The following is a 16,044-nucleotide window of genomic DNA, read 5'->3' on the forward strand; positions in this document are numbered from 1 at the left end:
ACCTCCTTGTAGCCCCCAGCACAGAGGTGTGGCGTTCTGTGCGTCCACACCCTCTCCCTTCAGCGCGTCAGCTCTAGGCTCCGTCTCGGCCCTGTGTGGGCAGAGAGGCGCTGGCCTGTTTCTTCCCCGGGGCCAGGGGCTCCCGGGCGGGCTTTGACTGAGCCAGACCTGGCCACCCCCCTCCCCGCCACCTGCAGGTGACGTTCACCAAGCGCAAGTTCGGGCTGATGAAGAAGGCGTACGAGCTGAGCGTGCTCTGTGACTGCGAGATCGCGCTCATCATCTTCAACCACTCCAACAAGCTGTTCCAGTATGCCAGCACCGACATGGACAAGGTGCTGCTCAAGTACACCGAGTACAACGAGCCGCACGAGAGCCGCACCAACGCCGACATCATCGAGGTGGGCCCGCCTGTCCCGCCCCTGGCAGCCCCTCGCCCGTGGGCACGCCGTAGGGACCCACATCCTCTCTCGCCCTCGCTCGAGCCCGGGCGGGGGGAGGCGGGCGGGACCGGGAGGTCGAGGTCGAGGTCGGGTGGGGGCCGCCCGCCCGAACTCTCCGAGCATGAGTTCATGCTCGGCCGGCTCGCCTGACGTCTCTGCTCTGGCTTCTCTCGGGCTCGCTCGCTCGCTCGCTCCTGCTCCGTCTTTTGGGCTGCTCCTGCTTCCCACTCTTCTGCCTTTGTCTCCCTCCTTGTTTCTGTCTCCCCTGCTCCGCCGCGGCCCCTCTGTGGGTCCCTGTGGCGCAATTTTCCGTTTCACAAAGAGCCAGTGTTGCGAGCCGTCCAAGGACACGGGCTTTGGGATCCAGCTGTGGCCCTGACTGGCCACACGGCCTTGGCTGGGTCAGCCTCCCAGGGCCTCGGAGCCTGCCCCGCTCAGGTGCCCTCCCAGGGCACAGAACTGCCAGTGAAGAGGTGCCCGGAAGCCACGGGCTTGCCTTCCCCGAGAGGGACTTTAATTCCGAGATGGGGAGGAAATTGCCTTAGTTTTCTGTTCGAGAAAACAGGTTTGGTCTAGGATGGAACATTTACACTCGCTATTGACTTTAAAGACAAACCACATCTGTGAAGATGTTCTGACAGGAAGGCGGCAGCCCTGGGGTCTACTCCAGGCCTACCGGGCGTGCCCCGACCTCGTGTGGGCATGTGCGGGGAGCCCCCGGCCTCTGGGCAAGGACAGCACACGGGGCGTCGCGTCGTAGGGGCTCAAGAGACGCTGCTGTCCCCTTGGCCTTTCTCCCCCTCCTTCCTCTCCCCCCGTCTCCCTCTCTGCTTCTCTCCCAGAGCCCAGGGGCCACGCGGGGCACCACCAGCCCTGGCTGCCGTCCCCCCCCCCCGTGGCGCTTCCTTAGGGCCCCTCCCCACCTGCCACCCTGGAGGGAGGGGTCTGTGCCAAGTGCATGCCGAATTCTGGGGTAGGGCCCCCCCCCCAGCACGCGTTCACCCCCCCCCCACCCCGGGGTGGGGTTGGCCGCCCCCCCTCCCCCCAGCTGACACAGTGGTGCGCTTGCAGACCCTGAGGAAGAAGGGCTTCAACGGCTGTGACAGCCCGGAGCCCGACGGGGAGGACTCGCTGGAGCAGAGCCCCCTGCTGGAGGACAAGTACCGACGCGCCAGCGAGGAGCTGGACGGGCTCTTCCGGCGCTACGGGGTGAGCCCCACTCACTGTCTCCCTGTCGGCCCCTCCGGCCCCCCCCCAGGCGCTGCACAAGAAACACAGGGAATGTGAGAGCCCTGAGGTGGACGAGGTGTTTGCCCTGACCCCCCAGACGGAGGAGAAGTATAAAAAGATAGACGAGGAGTTTGATAAAATGATGCAGAGTTATAGACTGGCCGTGAGTAGTCGCGTGGAGGAACGCCTGCCCGTGCTGCATGGTGTGGCTTCGCGCCGGCCCTCGGCTGCCCCCGACGGACGCCCGCCCTGCGCCGTGGGGGGCGTCAGTCGCCCCCGAGCAGCCGCTGACCTTGCTTGTGAAAACCCCGTGACCCTTGCCGAGACGCGCGTCGTGTCGGACGCAGCACAAGCGGGAGAGGCCTGGAGCGTCCCTCTCCCCGGCGAGGCGTGTGTAGATGACGTGAGGGCTTCAGCCGACAGGAAGTAGGGACCGCGCTCCTTGTCCACGGCGCCGGAGGGCAGGGACCCTGTCGGGCCTGCGCCGACACCCCCTCCAAGCAGGGAGGGCGGCGAGCGGGGTGCCGGGAGACGACAAGGGACGTGGTGGCCTGGCCGGTGGTTGCGGGCCCTTCCCGGCTGTGCGGGTGCGTTCGGGGCTGTACTCAGGGCCTCTAACCTGCTCCCTGTGTGTCCCGCCTGGCTGAGGACTAACCACCTCCTCGGGGGGCCTCGGGGCATCCCTGGGCCTGTCTGTGGTGAGCGCAGCTCCACCCCATGGCACCCCGCCCGCGTACTTCCCCCGAGAGGGCCCAGGGCAGAGAGGTCGAGCTGCTGGCCCTCGGACACACAGCCCAGAGACAAGAGGAAGCCTTGCCTGCCCCCTCAGGCAGAGTGGGTCCGGGGCGAGGGGTCACCTGGCCTGACCCTGCCTCTCCGTTTTGTGTCTAGTCAGCCGTGCCGGCCCCCAACTTTGCTATGCCCGTCACGGTGCCCGTGTCCAACCAGAGCTCACTGCAGTTCAGCAATCCCAGCGGCTCTTTGGTCACCCCCTCCCTGGTGACATCATCCCTCACGGACCCCCGGCTCCTGTCCCCCCAGCAGCCAGCGCTGCAGAGGAACAGCGTGTCTCCGGGCCTGCCCCAGCGGCCGGCCAGCGCAGGTGAGGTGGGACCGAGCCGTGCCGGGGACCTCAGGATTCCGTCTCTAGCACTGGGTATTTCCCTGCACCCAGTGCAGCATTCTGCCGTTTGTGTGGCTCCTCCCGCTGCGGGGTCCCTCGGGACACACCATGGAAGGGGGCGTCCTGCCGACTCATCACGGTTCTGCTTGTCCCCCAGGGGCCATGCTGGGGGGAGACCTCACCAGTGCTAACGGAGCCTGCCCCAGCCCTGTCGGTGAGTGCAGCTGCCTGCCTGCTTGCGGCCTCGCGGGCCCAGGGACCAAGAGGGACCCCCATTAGATGAGAGGAAGATGCCGGGGCCTGAGTTGGATGGGTCTCTTTTGTCCGTAGCAGTGACTGGTGTGGACGATCATCAGAGACGCAGGCCCGGGGCGTTCTGGGCAAGTGGGGGAATGAACCAACATTGCTAGTTGGATGAGAATATCCAAGTCCTTTCAGTTGAGTGGGGGCACCTGGGTGGGATCTGGAGCGTATGGTGTTGCCGATGGACTCCCACCCAGACCCCCGGCAGCCGACAGCCTCTCCCGCCCTGTGCTGTTGTCCGACTGGTGACTGTGACTTCGAATGTCACCATTGACGTCACCCTGACATTCTTGCCATTCCCAGAGTGATCCGGGAATTGGGATGAAGGCAGCCCCACACTTCCAGGGGAACAGTGTGCTCTCAGGGGACAGAGCAAGGTGACACGTCTGACTGTGGTCATCGCCACTTCTCTGGGCCTTAGAATCCCCCAGCTTAGCCCCAGGCACCACATAAACACCTTGGTGGCAGTGATTGTGTGTTGGGGTCAGAGGCGGGGATGGCGACTTCCTCTTCCTCTCGAGGAGAGGGCCAGAGAAGCGCCCGCAGACTCCCGGGCCCTCCCGGTGGTCCTTGCAGGTGCCCAGGCCCAGCGTGTGGGGTGCGGGTGCGAGCCCTGGCTTGGCCTCCGCCCGGCCGTGCTGCCCCGGGCCAGTCCTCACAGCTCTGGCAACCAGGCCTCGAGTCTGGTCTTTCGTGAATAGGGGTGATGGGCCACGTCCGGTCTGCCTCGCACGGCGGGCGTGAGGATTAAATGAGATCGTGTGCACGTGAAAGTCCCGTGCGGTGTTGAGCGTGGGGCAGACGTAAGAGGTAGTTATTATGCCTGTTGTTGCCAGCGTAGTTATGGTGGTGGCCGTGTCGTCCGTTCCCCATTACCAGCGACGCCACCGCCGCCAGCGATGGCTCGTGTGCCCCAGAGCCGCGGGCGTGTTGTCATGCACCCACCCAAATCAAGGCACCCGTCTCCTGGCCAGAGGCGCTGTCTTGCGTCAATTGGCCTCGGGGGCCGGGATCCTCACCGAGGGCAGCTCCGGGCTGCCCACCCCTTCTCCAGCCGGGGCCACCGTGAGCCAGTCGGGGCAGGTGGGGGGATCGGCAGGACTTCCCGTCTGAGACCAAGAGGAGGAAAGGTGGGAAGGGCTGGCCGCGGGGCGTGGCCGCTCCTTCCTACCGGCCTTAGGGCTCCCGACCGCGTCGCACATCACTTAGAGGCAGAGGAATGAGCCCGGCGATGCCGGAGTCAGGGCGGTTTCAGGGGAAAACCGAGAGCTCGGCACCCACCGGCAGCCTGAGCGTGGAGTCCTGGTGCGGGGGGAGTTAGCGGGGCTCTCCTTTTACCCCCATCTCTTTCTCTCAGGGAATGGCTACGTCAGTGCCCGGGCTTCCCCCGGCCTCCTCCCTGTGGCCAATGGCAACAGTCTAAACAAGGGCATCCCTGCCAAGTCTCCGCCCCCGCCCGCCCACAGCGCCCAGCTTGGAGCCCCCAGCCGCAAGCCCGACCTGAGGGTCATCACTTCCCAGGGAGGAAAGGGCTTGATGCATCACCTGGTGAGTGGGTGTCTGCACCGAGGGGTAGGGGCTGGGGAAGGGGGAAGAGCGTGAGGCTAGCCAGCAGGTGGGACCTCCGGAGAGAGACTGTAGAGGCGGGACTTCTCCTGAGCTTTCTCTCACGAGGGCCCTGCGAGAGGCTGGAATGTGGAAGTGCCACCCACAAGGGCAGTAAGGGACAGGAGGTGGGAGAGAAGGAAGGGAGGGATTTGACATCCCTGTGGAAGCATGAGGACTGGATTGTGAAGGTTTCGTACCTGGTGGTCGTTGGGATATAGCATTTTCCGGAGTCCGAGGCTGGAGAGCCGTCCCGCTCCTGTGTAAAGAGGTAGATGGGGTGGCCGTGGGGACAGGGGTCTGGGGGGGTGTGCGGAGGTCAGAGACTGAACCAGCCCCTTGGTTTTATTTCCGCTGCCAGACTGAGGACCATTTAGATCTGGTAAGTTGAGGCTGTGAGGTGTGTGCTGTGGCTTTGAACTCCGGGTCCACCCGTGGCTCGTGCCCCAGCATGGAGTGTGCGTGTGCCCCCTGCCTCCCGCCTGCGTGTGTCGTGTGTGTTGTTTGTTTACTCGGTTGTTTGCCAGGAGCTGTGCTCAGTGCCAAGCGGGGTATAGAGGTGAATGGGGCAGGGGTCAGGGTTAGACATGCATGTGTTTGTACCTGTGTGGACGTGGACGTCTTTATGTGATGCGTTCACACAGACACCCCTTAACCCTGTGTGTGTGTGTGTGTGTGTGTGTGTGTGTGCGCGCGCGCAAGGGGGTGGGCCGGCCTCTGGCCTTGGAGGGCCCGTCTGGATGTGCCCCAGGACGCCTGCATTGGCGGGGCTGGACCATACTTGCCCTCTGACTCAGTCCCACTGAGCACTCTTGGAACCCAGGACAGGGACCTCCTTGGGAGGGGTGCCAGCCAGACCGTGGCAGCACTTTCCCAGAGGCAGCTGCGGCCCAGGGCCAGGCCAGGGGTGTCCTTGGTAACTCCCTGCCTCCTCTCGGCCTCCTCGAGCTCAGTCCCGCTCGCAGCCCGCCTCACCTGCGCTCCCAGGCGCTCGCAGCCGCGCACGCGCGCTCACGCTTCCCTCCCGGCCCCGAGCCAGGAGCGGGGCGGGGGCTCCTCCCTCCCCAGCTCCCTGACGGGAGGCCAGAGAGGCTGGAAAAGGCAGGCGGGCTTTGGCGGCCAACACGGCGGCAGTTTCGGCCCCAGCGTGGAGCTGGAATAAACAAGTGACTCAGCGGCAGATGGAGCTGACAGCCCCACACGCGTGTGTGCTCACACGCAGGCACACGCCACGCCTGGCAGATGCGGGCGCGCCTTCCTCCCTGCACGCGTGCATGCGCCCCTCGCTGGGCCCCGGCGTCCCCGTGACGGCGTCGGCGTGCGTGTCCGCGCCGAGGCGTCCCCGCCAGGCGGGCCCGCCCCCCGCAACCCGTTGACACCCGCTTCTCTCCCGCAGAACAACGCCCAGCGCCTTGGGGCCTCCCAGTCGACCCACTCGCTCACCACCCCGGTGGTTTCCGTGGCAACACCGAGTTTACTCAGCCAGGGCCTCCCTTTCTCCTCCATGCCCACTGCCTACAACACAGGTGAGTGGCTGCGCGTGCCCTTGGCCTTGGGGCACTGTTCCCCGGAGGGGGGAGGGGGGAGGGGGGTGGGGAGGGGGAAGGGGGGGTGCTCCAGCCCCAGCGGGGAGACCCCACCTGGCTGCCGGTGCCAGACTCAGCAAATAGAAAGAGAGAGGATGCCCCCTGAAATTTGAATTTCAGATGAAGCCGCGAGTAATCTTGCAGTATAAATACGTGTCAGAGACTTTTTTCTGCTAAAGTATGTCCCAAAGACGTACTCGTATTAACAAAACTATTCATTGTTTTGTCTGAAACTCAAATTTGCTAACTGGGGATTCCTCGTTTTAATACAGGACCTAATGGAAGAGGAGTTCCTGTCCTTGAGGAACCTCCTTGTCTGAGGAGGGGCCAGGCCAGCGGCAGGGGTGGGGGGGGGGGGGCTGAGCACATGACTCAGGCTGCCCTTGGGGGGGGCAGGGCAGGCTTCCTGGAGAAGGGACAGGTGGAGGAGGCCAGAGAGAGGGAGGCCCGTCAGGAGGGTTTGCCCAGCCTCTCGGGAAAGCCAGCTGGGGGCTTCGGGCAGGGGGAGGAGGGAGGAGACGGCCTCTCACCCAGGAGGTGGCTCTGCTGTGGGGGGTGATGGGGAGGGGAGAGGAGGGCCCTGACAAAGGGAAGGTCAGAGAGGGGTGTGAAGGTGGAGAGCCGCTTGGGGGGCGCAGGAGAGGCCTCTGGGTAGAAGAAATCAGGCCACCCAGTGCCCAGGCTGTGCTGGGTCCCCGGGGCTGTCCTGGCCTGTGTCACCCACTGTCCCCTCCCAGCAACAGCCTGTGACACTCAGCCATCCTGGCCTGCACTCTGTTGTTGCATCAGGAAGGACTTCTCGGTGGGGACGTTCCTTGTCACCTCCTTTCAGAGCACTTGTTTCCCCGCGAAGAGACCTCTGCAGCCCCCACCCCCCACTGCCGGTTCCCTCGCTCGGGAACAGCTTGCGTGAGGGCTGTTTTGTGATCAGATCAAACTAGACCAAAAGACCCCTACGCTTCTCCAGCCACCCCACACCCTGGTTCCAGAATCACACCATGACGCCTGTACAAATACAGAATCGAGGTGTCCGGCTGGCTCCGTTGGTAGAACGTACAACTCTCAATCTCAGGGTTGTGAGTTGGAGCCCCACGTTGGGTGTAGAGATGGCTCAAAAATTAAAAAAAAAAAACAAAACCAAATACAAGATCCTATCTCTTCCCCCTGGGCAAAAATCTAGAACCCAGCAGCGTCCATAGGGATGCCCCTTGGGGCAGGTAAGAGACCTGGGGGAACCACCTCATGTTGAGGGGCCAGACCCTGACGTGTGTCTGTGTCCAGATCTTATCACCCAGGTGTCTAATGAGTCCCCTGTCCCTGTGTGTGTTCCTGTACGTGGACCCACTGCCCGGTTACGCTGTCCTGGGGCAGCCTCAGGCGGCCGTCCTCCTGGGCCCCGGTCTCCTCATCTGGAAGAGTCGTGGGCCCGCAAGGGGTCTCTCAGGCTCCCTGGGGGCTGGCAGGGCGTTTGGCGGAGGGCAGTGCAGGCCACTCTCCAGGAGCTGTTGTCCGGGGGGCTCCCGAAACACGTGGTCGTGCCTTCCTGCCGCCTTCTGTGGCCCTTGCAGGTCTCCTCAAGCAGGAGGGGAGCTTAGTGGGTGTCCATGAACCAGTGACAGGCGCCCAGCAGGGCCAGACTTTAGACTCCGTTTGTCAGTCTGGCGTGAGGGCAGATTGTGACCCTGAGCCTGGCCCTGCGGCCCCGCCGGGAAGTGTGGGCTTCTTCACGTTGTCCCAGAAACCAGGGGCCCCGGCTCTCTTGCTGCAGGAATAGGTGAGCAGGCCTCGGTTTAAACAGCACGTGTTTTCAGGTGACCCTAGGTATCTAAACAAAACCCCGGCAAACACACCGCTGTTTAGTTATTCCCCGTTCATAGTCCTTGGCCCCCCGTTCAAGTTCCGGCTGAGGTTGATCTGGCTCCGGTAATGTCCTGGGTAAGGGACAGGCCTGGCCCCTTGTTGACCCTGGCTGCGGAGGTCTGGCTCTGTTTGCTCCGGGAGCAGATCCAGCGGGCCTGTGGGCCGTGTCCCTCCTGCCCAGGGCGGCGGGCGACGACGCAGTGCGCCTTTCTAGGCTGGGCTTCCTTTTTGTAAGATGAGTGTGGCAAGGAGCTGGTCCTAGGGGCTCCTCCTGCCCTGGCTCTGGTTTTTAAGCAGGCGTCTCGAAGCTGCTGGCTGATGTTAGAAGATCAGAGGCAAGTGTGGAGCGGATATCCCTAGGGGGGATTTTCGGGTAATCGGAAGCCCTGGGGTCTTGCCTCAGCTCAGCCGTTGGCTTTCTCTGTGAGAAGCCCACGCTTCTCATAGAGGCTCCCCAAATGAGAGGCTGCAGTTGCCTCGTCTGTGGGTTCTGGAATATTTCCTGAGTGCCAGAGTCTGTTGTGTGCGCCCCACGTGTGAGAGCTCGGTCCTCACAACCGCCGTGCGGTGCGTTTGGCTCTCATGTGTCCGGTCCATGAACAGGGAGCAAGGCACTTGTCCCCGCTCACGGACCTCCGTGGAGGCCACCGGGACGTCTGACCACGTCGCTCTGGCCCTTCCCCTTGCTCTGTGCCCGGCGGTGTCTTCCCTGCGCGGAGCTGGGGCCACGGTATGCGACTCCTCGAGGAAGAGCATGGTGGTGTGGTGGCGACAGTACGCGGGTTGTGCCCGTGCCCACTGCCACTGCCGTTGTCACCTTGGGCCCCGAGGGGGACGCTGCTAAACCACCCCAAACAGGCTGCAGCGTGAAATACACCAGCGCGTGTAAATTGTGAACCCCCTCGCGTTGGTTTAGTCTCTGATGGAGATTCCGCAGCTTCTTCGCGAAGACAGGAATTTAGAAAGTGAGAAGCAGGGGAGGCTTGGCCGGCTATGCTGAGGGCAGGCTCCCCTCCCCGCCCCCCTGTTCCGCGGGGGCCCATCAGGGCAGGCGAGCAGAGCCTCGCCGCCCTCCTCTCCCTGACTGGTGTTGGCGGTCTCGAGGCCGCGGGTGGAAGGGCGGCGACGGTGGTCTGCCCCAGAACGCCATTCCCCGGGTGTCCCCGCGATGCCCCTCTGTCTGGGAAAGGCCCCGGAAGTCCTGGCAGTGGAAGAGGTGACACTTAGACGTATATTGGGCCTTCCTGACGTTTTCCTCTTCTTTTCCAGTCGACATTCTGAAAGCGATACTTAACGGGTGGGTTAAAAAGAAACGACTTCAAGGCCATTTTAAAAACCCAGCCCCTGGTGGTGGTTACGATTCGCTTCAGCTTTGGGTGCCGATGCCCGGCACGGTGACGGACGCCGCACGGGGGTGTGCCCGCTGACCTGTCCCTTTCTCCCCCGCCCCTGCAGATTACCAGCTGACCAGCGCAGAGCTCTCCTCCCTCCCAGCCTTCAGCTCGCCAGGGGGGCTGTCGCTCAGCAGCGTCACCGCCTGGCCGCAGCCGCAGCAGCCCCAGCCGCCCCAGCCGCAGCCGCCCCAGCCGCCGCAGCAGCCGCAGCCGCCCCAGCCGCCCCAGCAGCCCCAGCAGCCCCAGCAGCCACCCCAGGCGCAGCCCCACCTGGTCCCCGTGTCTCTCAGCAGCCTGATGTGAGTCCCGGGGCTCCGTGGGAGGGTTGGGGACAGAGCCGAGGGCGGGAAGACGGGGTCCTCTGGGGGAGCTGGGGCCCCTTCGAAGGGCCCTGTCACCGGCGGACAGCACAGAACACTGAACGCCGAGCGGCCCCGGAGACCCAGCCGGAGCCCCTCCCCTGCCAGCCCAGAGTACCAAGGGGCCGTGGCTGACACCGGCCAGAAAGAACTAATGTGGCTTCTTCCTTCTTTCCCTCCCGTGGCCCCTCTTCTCTTGTCTCCTCTCTGTCCGCTCATCCCTCCCCACCCCAACCACCTCCTTCTCCCTCCCTTGCCCCATCACCCTGTGTTCCGCACCTCCTCTGCTTCTGCCCCCCGGTGCCCAGCCCGGGCAGCCCCCTGCCCCACGTGGGGGCCGCCCTCACGGTCACCACCCACCCGCACATCAGCATCAAGTCAGAGCCGGTGTCCCCCAGCCGTGAGCGCAGCCCGGCGCCGCCCCCTCCAGCTGTGTTCCCGGCCACCCGCCCTGAGCCTGGCGACGGCCTCAGCAGCCCCGCCGGTGGCTCCTACGAGACCGGGGACCGGGACGACGGCCGGGGGGACTTCGGGCCCACGCTGGGCCTGCTGCGCCCGGCCCCCGAGCCCGAGGCCGACGGCTCTGCTGTAAAGAGGATGCGGCTCGACACCTGGGTACTGTAGCGTCACCCTCCTGCCCGCCAGTGTCCGCTGCACCCCGGGGCCCCCTCCCCGCCCCCCCCCCCGCCCCCGCGTCGCCCTTGTGGGGCAGCACCGCCACCTCTGCCCACCCCCACGGGCCCGTCCGTCTGTCCCTCCAGCACCAGGCCCGCACCTGTGTCCGCCGGCTGCCTCCAGTGCCCTGGCCCTGCAGGGAGAGGGGAGTGGGGGGCGCAGACCCCCACAGCCTGGGCCCTCACACCCCTTCTCCATCTCCTCTCTTCGCAGACATTAAAGTGACGATTCCCACCCCCCTCCTCTCAGCCTCCCTGATGAAGAGTTGACAATCTCACCGCCCACCCCTCCCCGCCCCGGGCTCCTCCCGCTCGACCCCACTTCCTTTTGTGCCCCGTGTCCTGTTGACGGTTACATTTGTGTATAATTATTATATTATTATTATTATTATTATTATATTTTTTTTAATTTGGATTCTCGCTTTGGAGAGGGGATGCTCCCGTCCCCTCTTTCTGCACCCCCACCATTTTACTGGCGAGGGGTGCTGTTTTTGCGGGAAGGGGGGGGACACTTTGCACGTTGTTCACATATGCTGCAGGAGGGGGTGGGGAGCCCGATAGGCCTTTGGGACAGGACAGGTGCCGAGCCCTCCCGCCCCGTCCCCCAGAGAGAGGGAGATAACCAAAAAAACTACCAAACAGCAAACCCCCTTACAATAGACTGAGCCCCAAAGTCGGCTGGACGGGTGGGTTTGTGTTTCGGGGGGGAGGTGAGGCAGAGGTTCTGGAAGGGGTCTCTGCTTCTGGGCTGTTCCTGCGGCCACAGGCACGTGGGGTGGAGTATCCAAGCCCAGCCCCTTCATGCCCCCCCCCCCCACACGACACACTCTCACTGATTCTCGAGCGAGCTGCACCCCCCAGGTGTGGGAGCGCCGGCCGAGCTTGTGGGCTGGGAAGGCGCCCGGGAATCTGAGGCTGGGGGCAGAGAGCTGGGGTGAGGGGCGGATCGGGGCCCCCTTCCTTCCCTAGCGGTTTCTCTAAGACACACAGTGCAATAGCCCCATCCCTCAGCCGACACCAGCCCCAGGAAGCGGCCCCAGAGCGCAGGGAGGGGAGGGAAGCTGCAGTGAGGCTGCTCAGCAGGGTCGGAACCCTCGCGTCCAGCGGCAGGTGTGAGTGGGGCTCGCTCTTCCTTGCACGGACACGTCCCCACACCCCCGTAGGAGGGACGCCGGGGTGGCGAGAGGGTGGGAGAAGGGAGATGGGGGAGGAGGTCCGCAGAAGGCCCGCCTCCCTCCTTCCCGCCTGGGCCCTCCCTCCCCGGCCCCCTCCGGGCCCCTGCCACCCCCGCTCCGGGCGTCCTCCTGGTCTGCTACCTCCTGTCCCCCCACCCCCAGGCCGCATCCCGCCTTCCCTCTTGGCTACTGTAATTGTAAATAGCAACCTTTGGAAAACGTTAGCAGTGTAACAGTCCAGGAAACTGTTTTTTTTTCTGTTGTTGTTGTATTGATATGAAATGAGATTCTATTTTTGTCAAAGTATATTGTAATAATAATGACTCAAACGGCCCGTACTGTACAGATGGGATTCTTCTGCTGTTGTTCTTGCCCCCCTCCCCCCCAGCCCACCCCTCCCTGCTGCCGCCCCAGTGGGGGCAGCCTCAGCACGGGGTCCTGAGACCTCAGGCTGGATCACAGATCAAAGCGGAGGGGGCAGGCCCCCAGCCTGCGATCCACCTCCCCCCCCCCCCCGCCCCATCTAAGGGGCCTGGCCTGAGGTAGTGTGTGCAGGCGGACTGGGGTGGGGGGCGCCCCCATGTCTCACAGAAGCCTCGCTCCTCTGCTCTGGGGGTGCAGCGCTCCCTGGGGGTTTCATCCCAGCCCAGCGGGAAAGTAGACTAGACAAGGCCCAGTCTGTGGCAGGAAACTGTGCCTGCCTCTGTGACCCAGCCGCTTGCAGTATTCTGACACCTGACGCAGGGAAGGAACCAGATCAAGGGGTGTGTGTGACCACACGAGCACCTGAGCGTGTTCACGAGGGCATCTGGTATTTGTGTGTGCATGGGCGTACCTTTGTGTGTCTCTGAGCCTGTCTGGGCATATACACGGATATTTGTGTGGATTGAGCTCTGAGGGCATCTCTGGGGGTGCACGTGCCTGGGAGGGGAAGGGAGAGGAGGGAGACAGGTGGCTGTGTGCCACACGTGCCCCTCCACCCCGATCCCCATTCCCGGCCCTGTTCTACCCTGAGCTCTGACAGGCTTGCACTGCAGTTGGGGGGGGATCCGACAGTCGCCCCATTTGCTTGTCCTTGCGGCCCTACCTCTCCTGGGCTCCACGCACAGGCGGCCCCCCTGGCCCCCGGCCCTTTGCATACACACAGCTCTCTTTCCGGCTGTACACTCTTCCCCCACCCCGGCCCTGCCTTCAGGGTGACACTCATGTTCCCCTTCCTTCTGGAAGCATTTTCCTCGCCCGGGCAGTGATTTCTTCCTTACTCAGAGTTTAACCCCCACCTGCTGGCTGGGCACACAGCGCATCCGGTCTTCCTGCAGGTTCCTAGAGGGACTTTCAGGAGTCGACGAGACTTGATCAGGGCCTGGAAAGACAGTTCAGGGTGTAGCTTTGTGCATGCATTCCCAGAGCCCTGCCCCGTGTCTGCCGTAGGTAGTGCTCAATAGATGCCGAATGGGTGAATGATCGGCGCTCAGTAAACCTTGGGTGCCTGGCCGTCCCTCCTCAGGCTGTTCCTGCCGCCAGTCTGCCCACCTTTGGAAGCCGGGCTTGGCCACCACCAGACACGGGGCGGGGACGGGAGCCCCCGAGGCTCGCGGTGCAATATTCACCAGTTTTGCCCTCTGCCTTGTAATGGCAAACCTGGCTTCCGATTCCCCTGTGTGGATGTGTGTCTGTCTGTCTTCTCTCCCCCTGGGGGCGGGGGCTGGTCCGTGAATGGCTATGTGACATTTCTGTGATGCGGTACCCCGGGCTTTCTCTTGGGGGTAGGGGCTCCTGGCTGGCCAGATGAATGGGTCCCTGGGAACCCGGACCTCAAGCGAGGACTTCATTTCTTCCTCTCACAAGCCAAATTTGCCTCCACCTACTCTTTCCTCCTAAGAACTGGGCATTTGCCAAAGTACTCACTGGAGTCCCCCACTGCCCCTCCCTCCCCAGCTTTCCCAAGCTCGTGGGGACAGTGGGCAAGAGGAGCCTCCCATGCCGTTGGAGCACGCCATTTTCCCTCCCGCCCAGCAATGCACTCGGCACGGCGAGACCGACCCCTGACCCTGACCCAGCCCTCCCCACCTTGGACAGGAAGGAAGTAAAGCACCTTCTCTTGATGATTATTTATTTGTTTGGAGAGACAGAAATGCTGTAAAAGTGTATCTAGAAATATCTATATCTATATATTTTTAACTGACTTCTTTGGAATCTCCCGGGGAGGGGTGGGGGTGAGTCTAGGCTTTCATGGAAGAGAGAGGCCTGCAGCCTGGGAACTCTGGTTCTCTCCTCCGCTGCCTCTCTCCACCCCCTGAGCCGTGGTGGAAGGCGTGGGGTTTGTGTGGGGGCAGGGGGCTGGAATGTTCTGTGGAGAATCTGGATTCTCTTTGTCTTCCCCATTCAGGTCCCAGAGGGAAGGGGGGAGAGGGAGGGGAGGCATGGAGGCGCCCCCCGCCCCCGGAACCCGACAATCACCCACACTCCTGGGGCCGCTCCTGGGTCCCGGGCAGGGCGCGTCCAAGTGTGTGACTGTTGATTTGTTTTCAATATTTCTTTTCGTGCTGTATGGTGATGCTTTCTTAGTATTCTACACAATAAGAAGACAAAGTCCTCGGGATTCTTATGAGTTTTGTTTGAAAACTCTTTCACTATATTTGTTGTAAAGAGGTTTACTATTAAAAGAAAAAGAATACACGTTTCTGATACTCGGGCTTGGGTTCTGGTTTCTTTGGTGCGGCCGGCAGAGGAGAGGGTGACTGTGGGGGGTGTCCCCTCAGCAGGAGGGGGTGCTCTCCGGTGACAGTTTCCTCCAGGTGCGGGGTCAAAAGCAGAGGCAGCCCCAGGAGGAGAGGGTTGTCCCGCAGGAAGTCCCCCAAAGGATCTCGGGACACGGGAACACCCGTAAGCACCCAAGGCCAGGTCAGGAACAAGGGGGTGGCCGGGGGGAGGCTTCACTACTGCAAACCCTTTCTGTGGCAACAACTTGCCGCGGATCCCATGGTCACAGTGCGCGGGCACAGTGCACGGGCGTGTCTGCCCTCTTCTCCCTCTGACAGTGCCGGGGAGCCTCCCCCTGCGGTCCTGGGGCGTCCCCACGGGCCCCCCAAGCTGGTGCCCTCCAGCAGGGCCAGGGGACCCCTATTCCCGCCCCCACACCTGCTGAGTGTCCGCAGAGGCCCAGCTGGGTGCGATGACGGAGGTGGAGGGAGTCCACGTCGCATGGTTGACGCTCTGGGCCTCGGGTTCTTCATCCGTCCCGGCCCTGCCTCCCCAGGGCCGCCGCGGGGCCGCACCTCACTGGGCCCCCCTGCCGCGGCAGACAAAAAGGAGGAGCCAAGCAGGAAGGGCCCGCTGTCCTCCAGATGTGACTCCACTTCCCCTTGGCCGCCAGCTGCCCCGACCTGGCCCTCGTGCCCTCGCGCAGCCGGCCCGTCGCCCCGACTCGTGGTGGGCGTGCGTGACCACGACCGCCGCAGAGGGGAAGGCCTGAGACTGCCGAGGCCAAGTCGTGACTTCCGTCTCTCTCTCCGTCTCGTCCTTTGCCCCTGGGGAAGCCAGATGCCACGCTGTGGGCACGACCGCAGCCCCGGGGAGAGGCCCACGCGACCGAGAACCGGGCCTCCCATCAACAGCCTTCGCGAGCGGTCCCTGTCTCCCCTGTCCTCACCGTGTCCGAGCTTCCGCAGACACTGCTGCTGGGGACACCCACCTGCGCCCGCGAGGTGCCCTGAAGTATCACCCGGATCCCCGAGCAAAACCCCTGTCCTTTGTCCCTGGCACCTCTGTTCCTCAGACCGTGTGACCTGCATCACCACAGCCCACAGGCATCTCCCGCCCTGCTCTCCTTCCTGGACGTGTAGAAGACTGTATTTCCCAGTCACCGTAAGTCAGGCGCGGTCATCGGACTGGTTCTGGCCAAGACCCGCGTCGCTCCCGAAATGGCACTGGCGCTTGTGCTCCAAGCGCTCTGTCCCTGTTGGGGGAGCGGCGGGAGCCATCCGAGTGGCCTGGGTCGCTAAGGGGTCTCCGGTGCTGTCCAGTAGGACAGGGACTTTGTGTGACTAGGAAATAAGCGTGTCGGGCCACAGAGATGTTAGTGCTGTGTCTGCACCATGACCTCTCCTATCCTGACTGATGGGGCATCCACTCACACCTGCACAGCCCCGAAGCCCCACGGACCGCGGTACCCCCTGTGGCGGGGCACAAAGGTCTCTGAACTCGCAGTCCGCAGCTGGCTTGCCTGCTGGTCCCACCGCCTCGCGGTCGTGCGGCCTTGGGCGGTCCCCCTCTCCACGCCGCTGTGTCAT

General features: G+C 63.5%; 1 protein-coding gene across 1 annotated transcript in view; it reads left to right on the plus strand.

Moving 5' to 3' along the window:
- MEF2D (myocyte enhancer factor 2D) overlaps window positions 1–14,458 on the plus strand; it is a 31,192-nt gene extending 16,734 nt beyond the window's left edge. Inside the window, exons 3-11 of the mRNA XM_042975574.1 lie at window positions 198–401; window positions 1,515–1,652; window positions 2,565–2,775; window positions 2,954–3,010; window positions 4,457–4,647; window positions 6,101–6,230; window positions 9,606–9,843; window positions 10,212–10,518; window positions 10,792–14,458. Coding sequence (XP_042831508.1) covers window positions 198–401; window positions 1,515–1,652; window positions 2,565–2,775; window positions 2,954–3,010; window positions 4,457–4,647; window positions 6,101–6,230; window positions 9,606–9,843; window positions 10,212–10,518; window positions 10,792–10,803 — 1,488 coding nt within the window. The 3' untranslated portion in view covers window positions 10,804–14,458. The remainder of the gene's footprint in view (window positions 1–197; window positions 402–1,514; window positions 1,653–2,564; window positions 2,776–2,953; window positions 3,011–4,456; window positions 4,648–6,100; window positions 6,231–9,605; window positions 9,844–10,211; window positions 10,519–10,791) is intronic.
- The last annotated feature ends 1,586 nt before the right edge of the window (window positions 14,459–16,044 follow it).

The sequence above is a fragment of the Panthera tigris genome, chromosome F3, assembly GCF_018350195.1.
Source record: "Panthera tigris isolate Pti1 chromosome F3, P.tigris_Pti1_mat1.1, whole genome shotgun sequence".
NCBI classification, from domain to species: domain Eukaryota; kingdom Metazoa; phylum Chordata; class Mammalia; order Carnivora; family Felidae; genus Panthera; species Panthera tigris.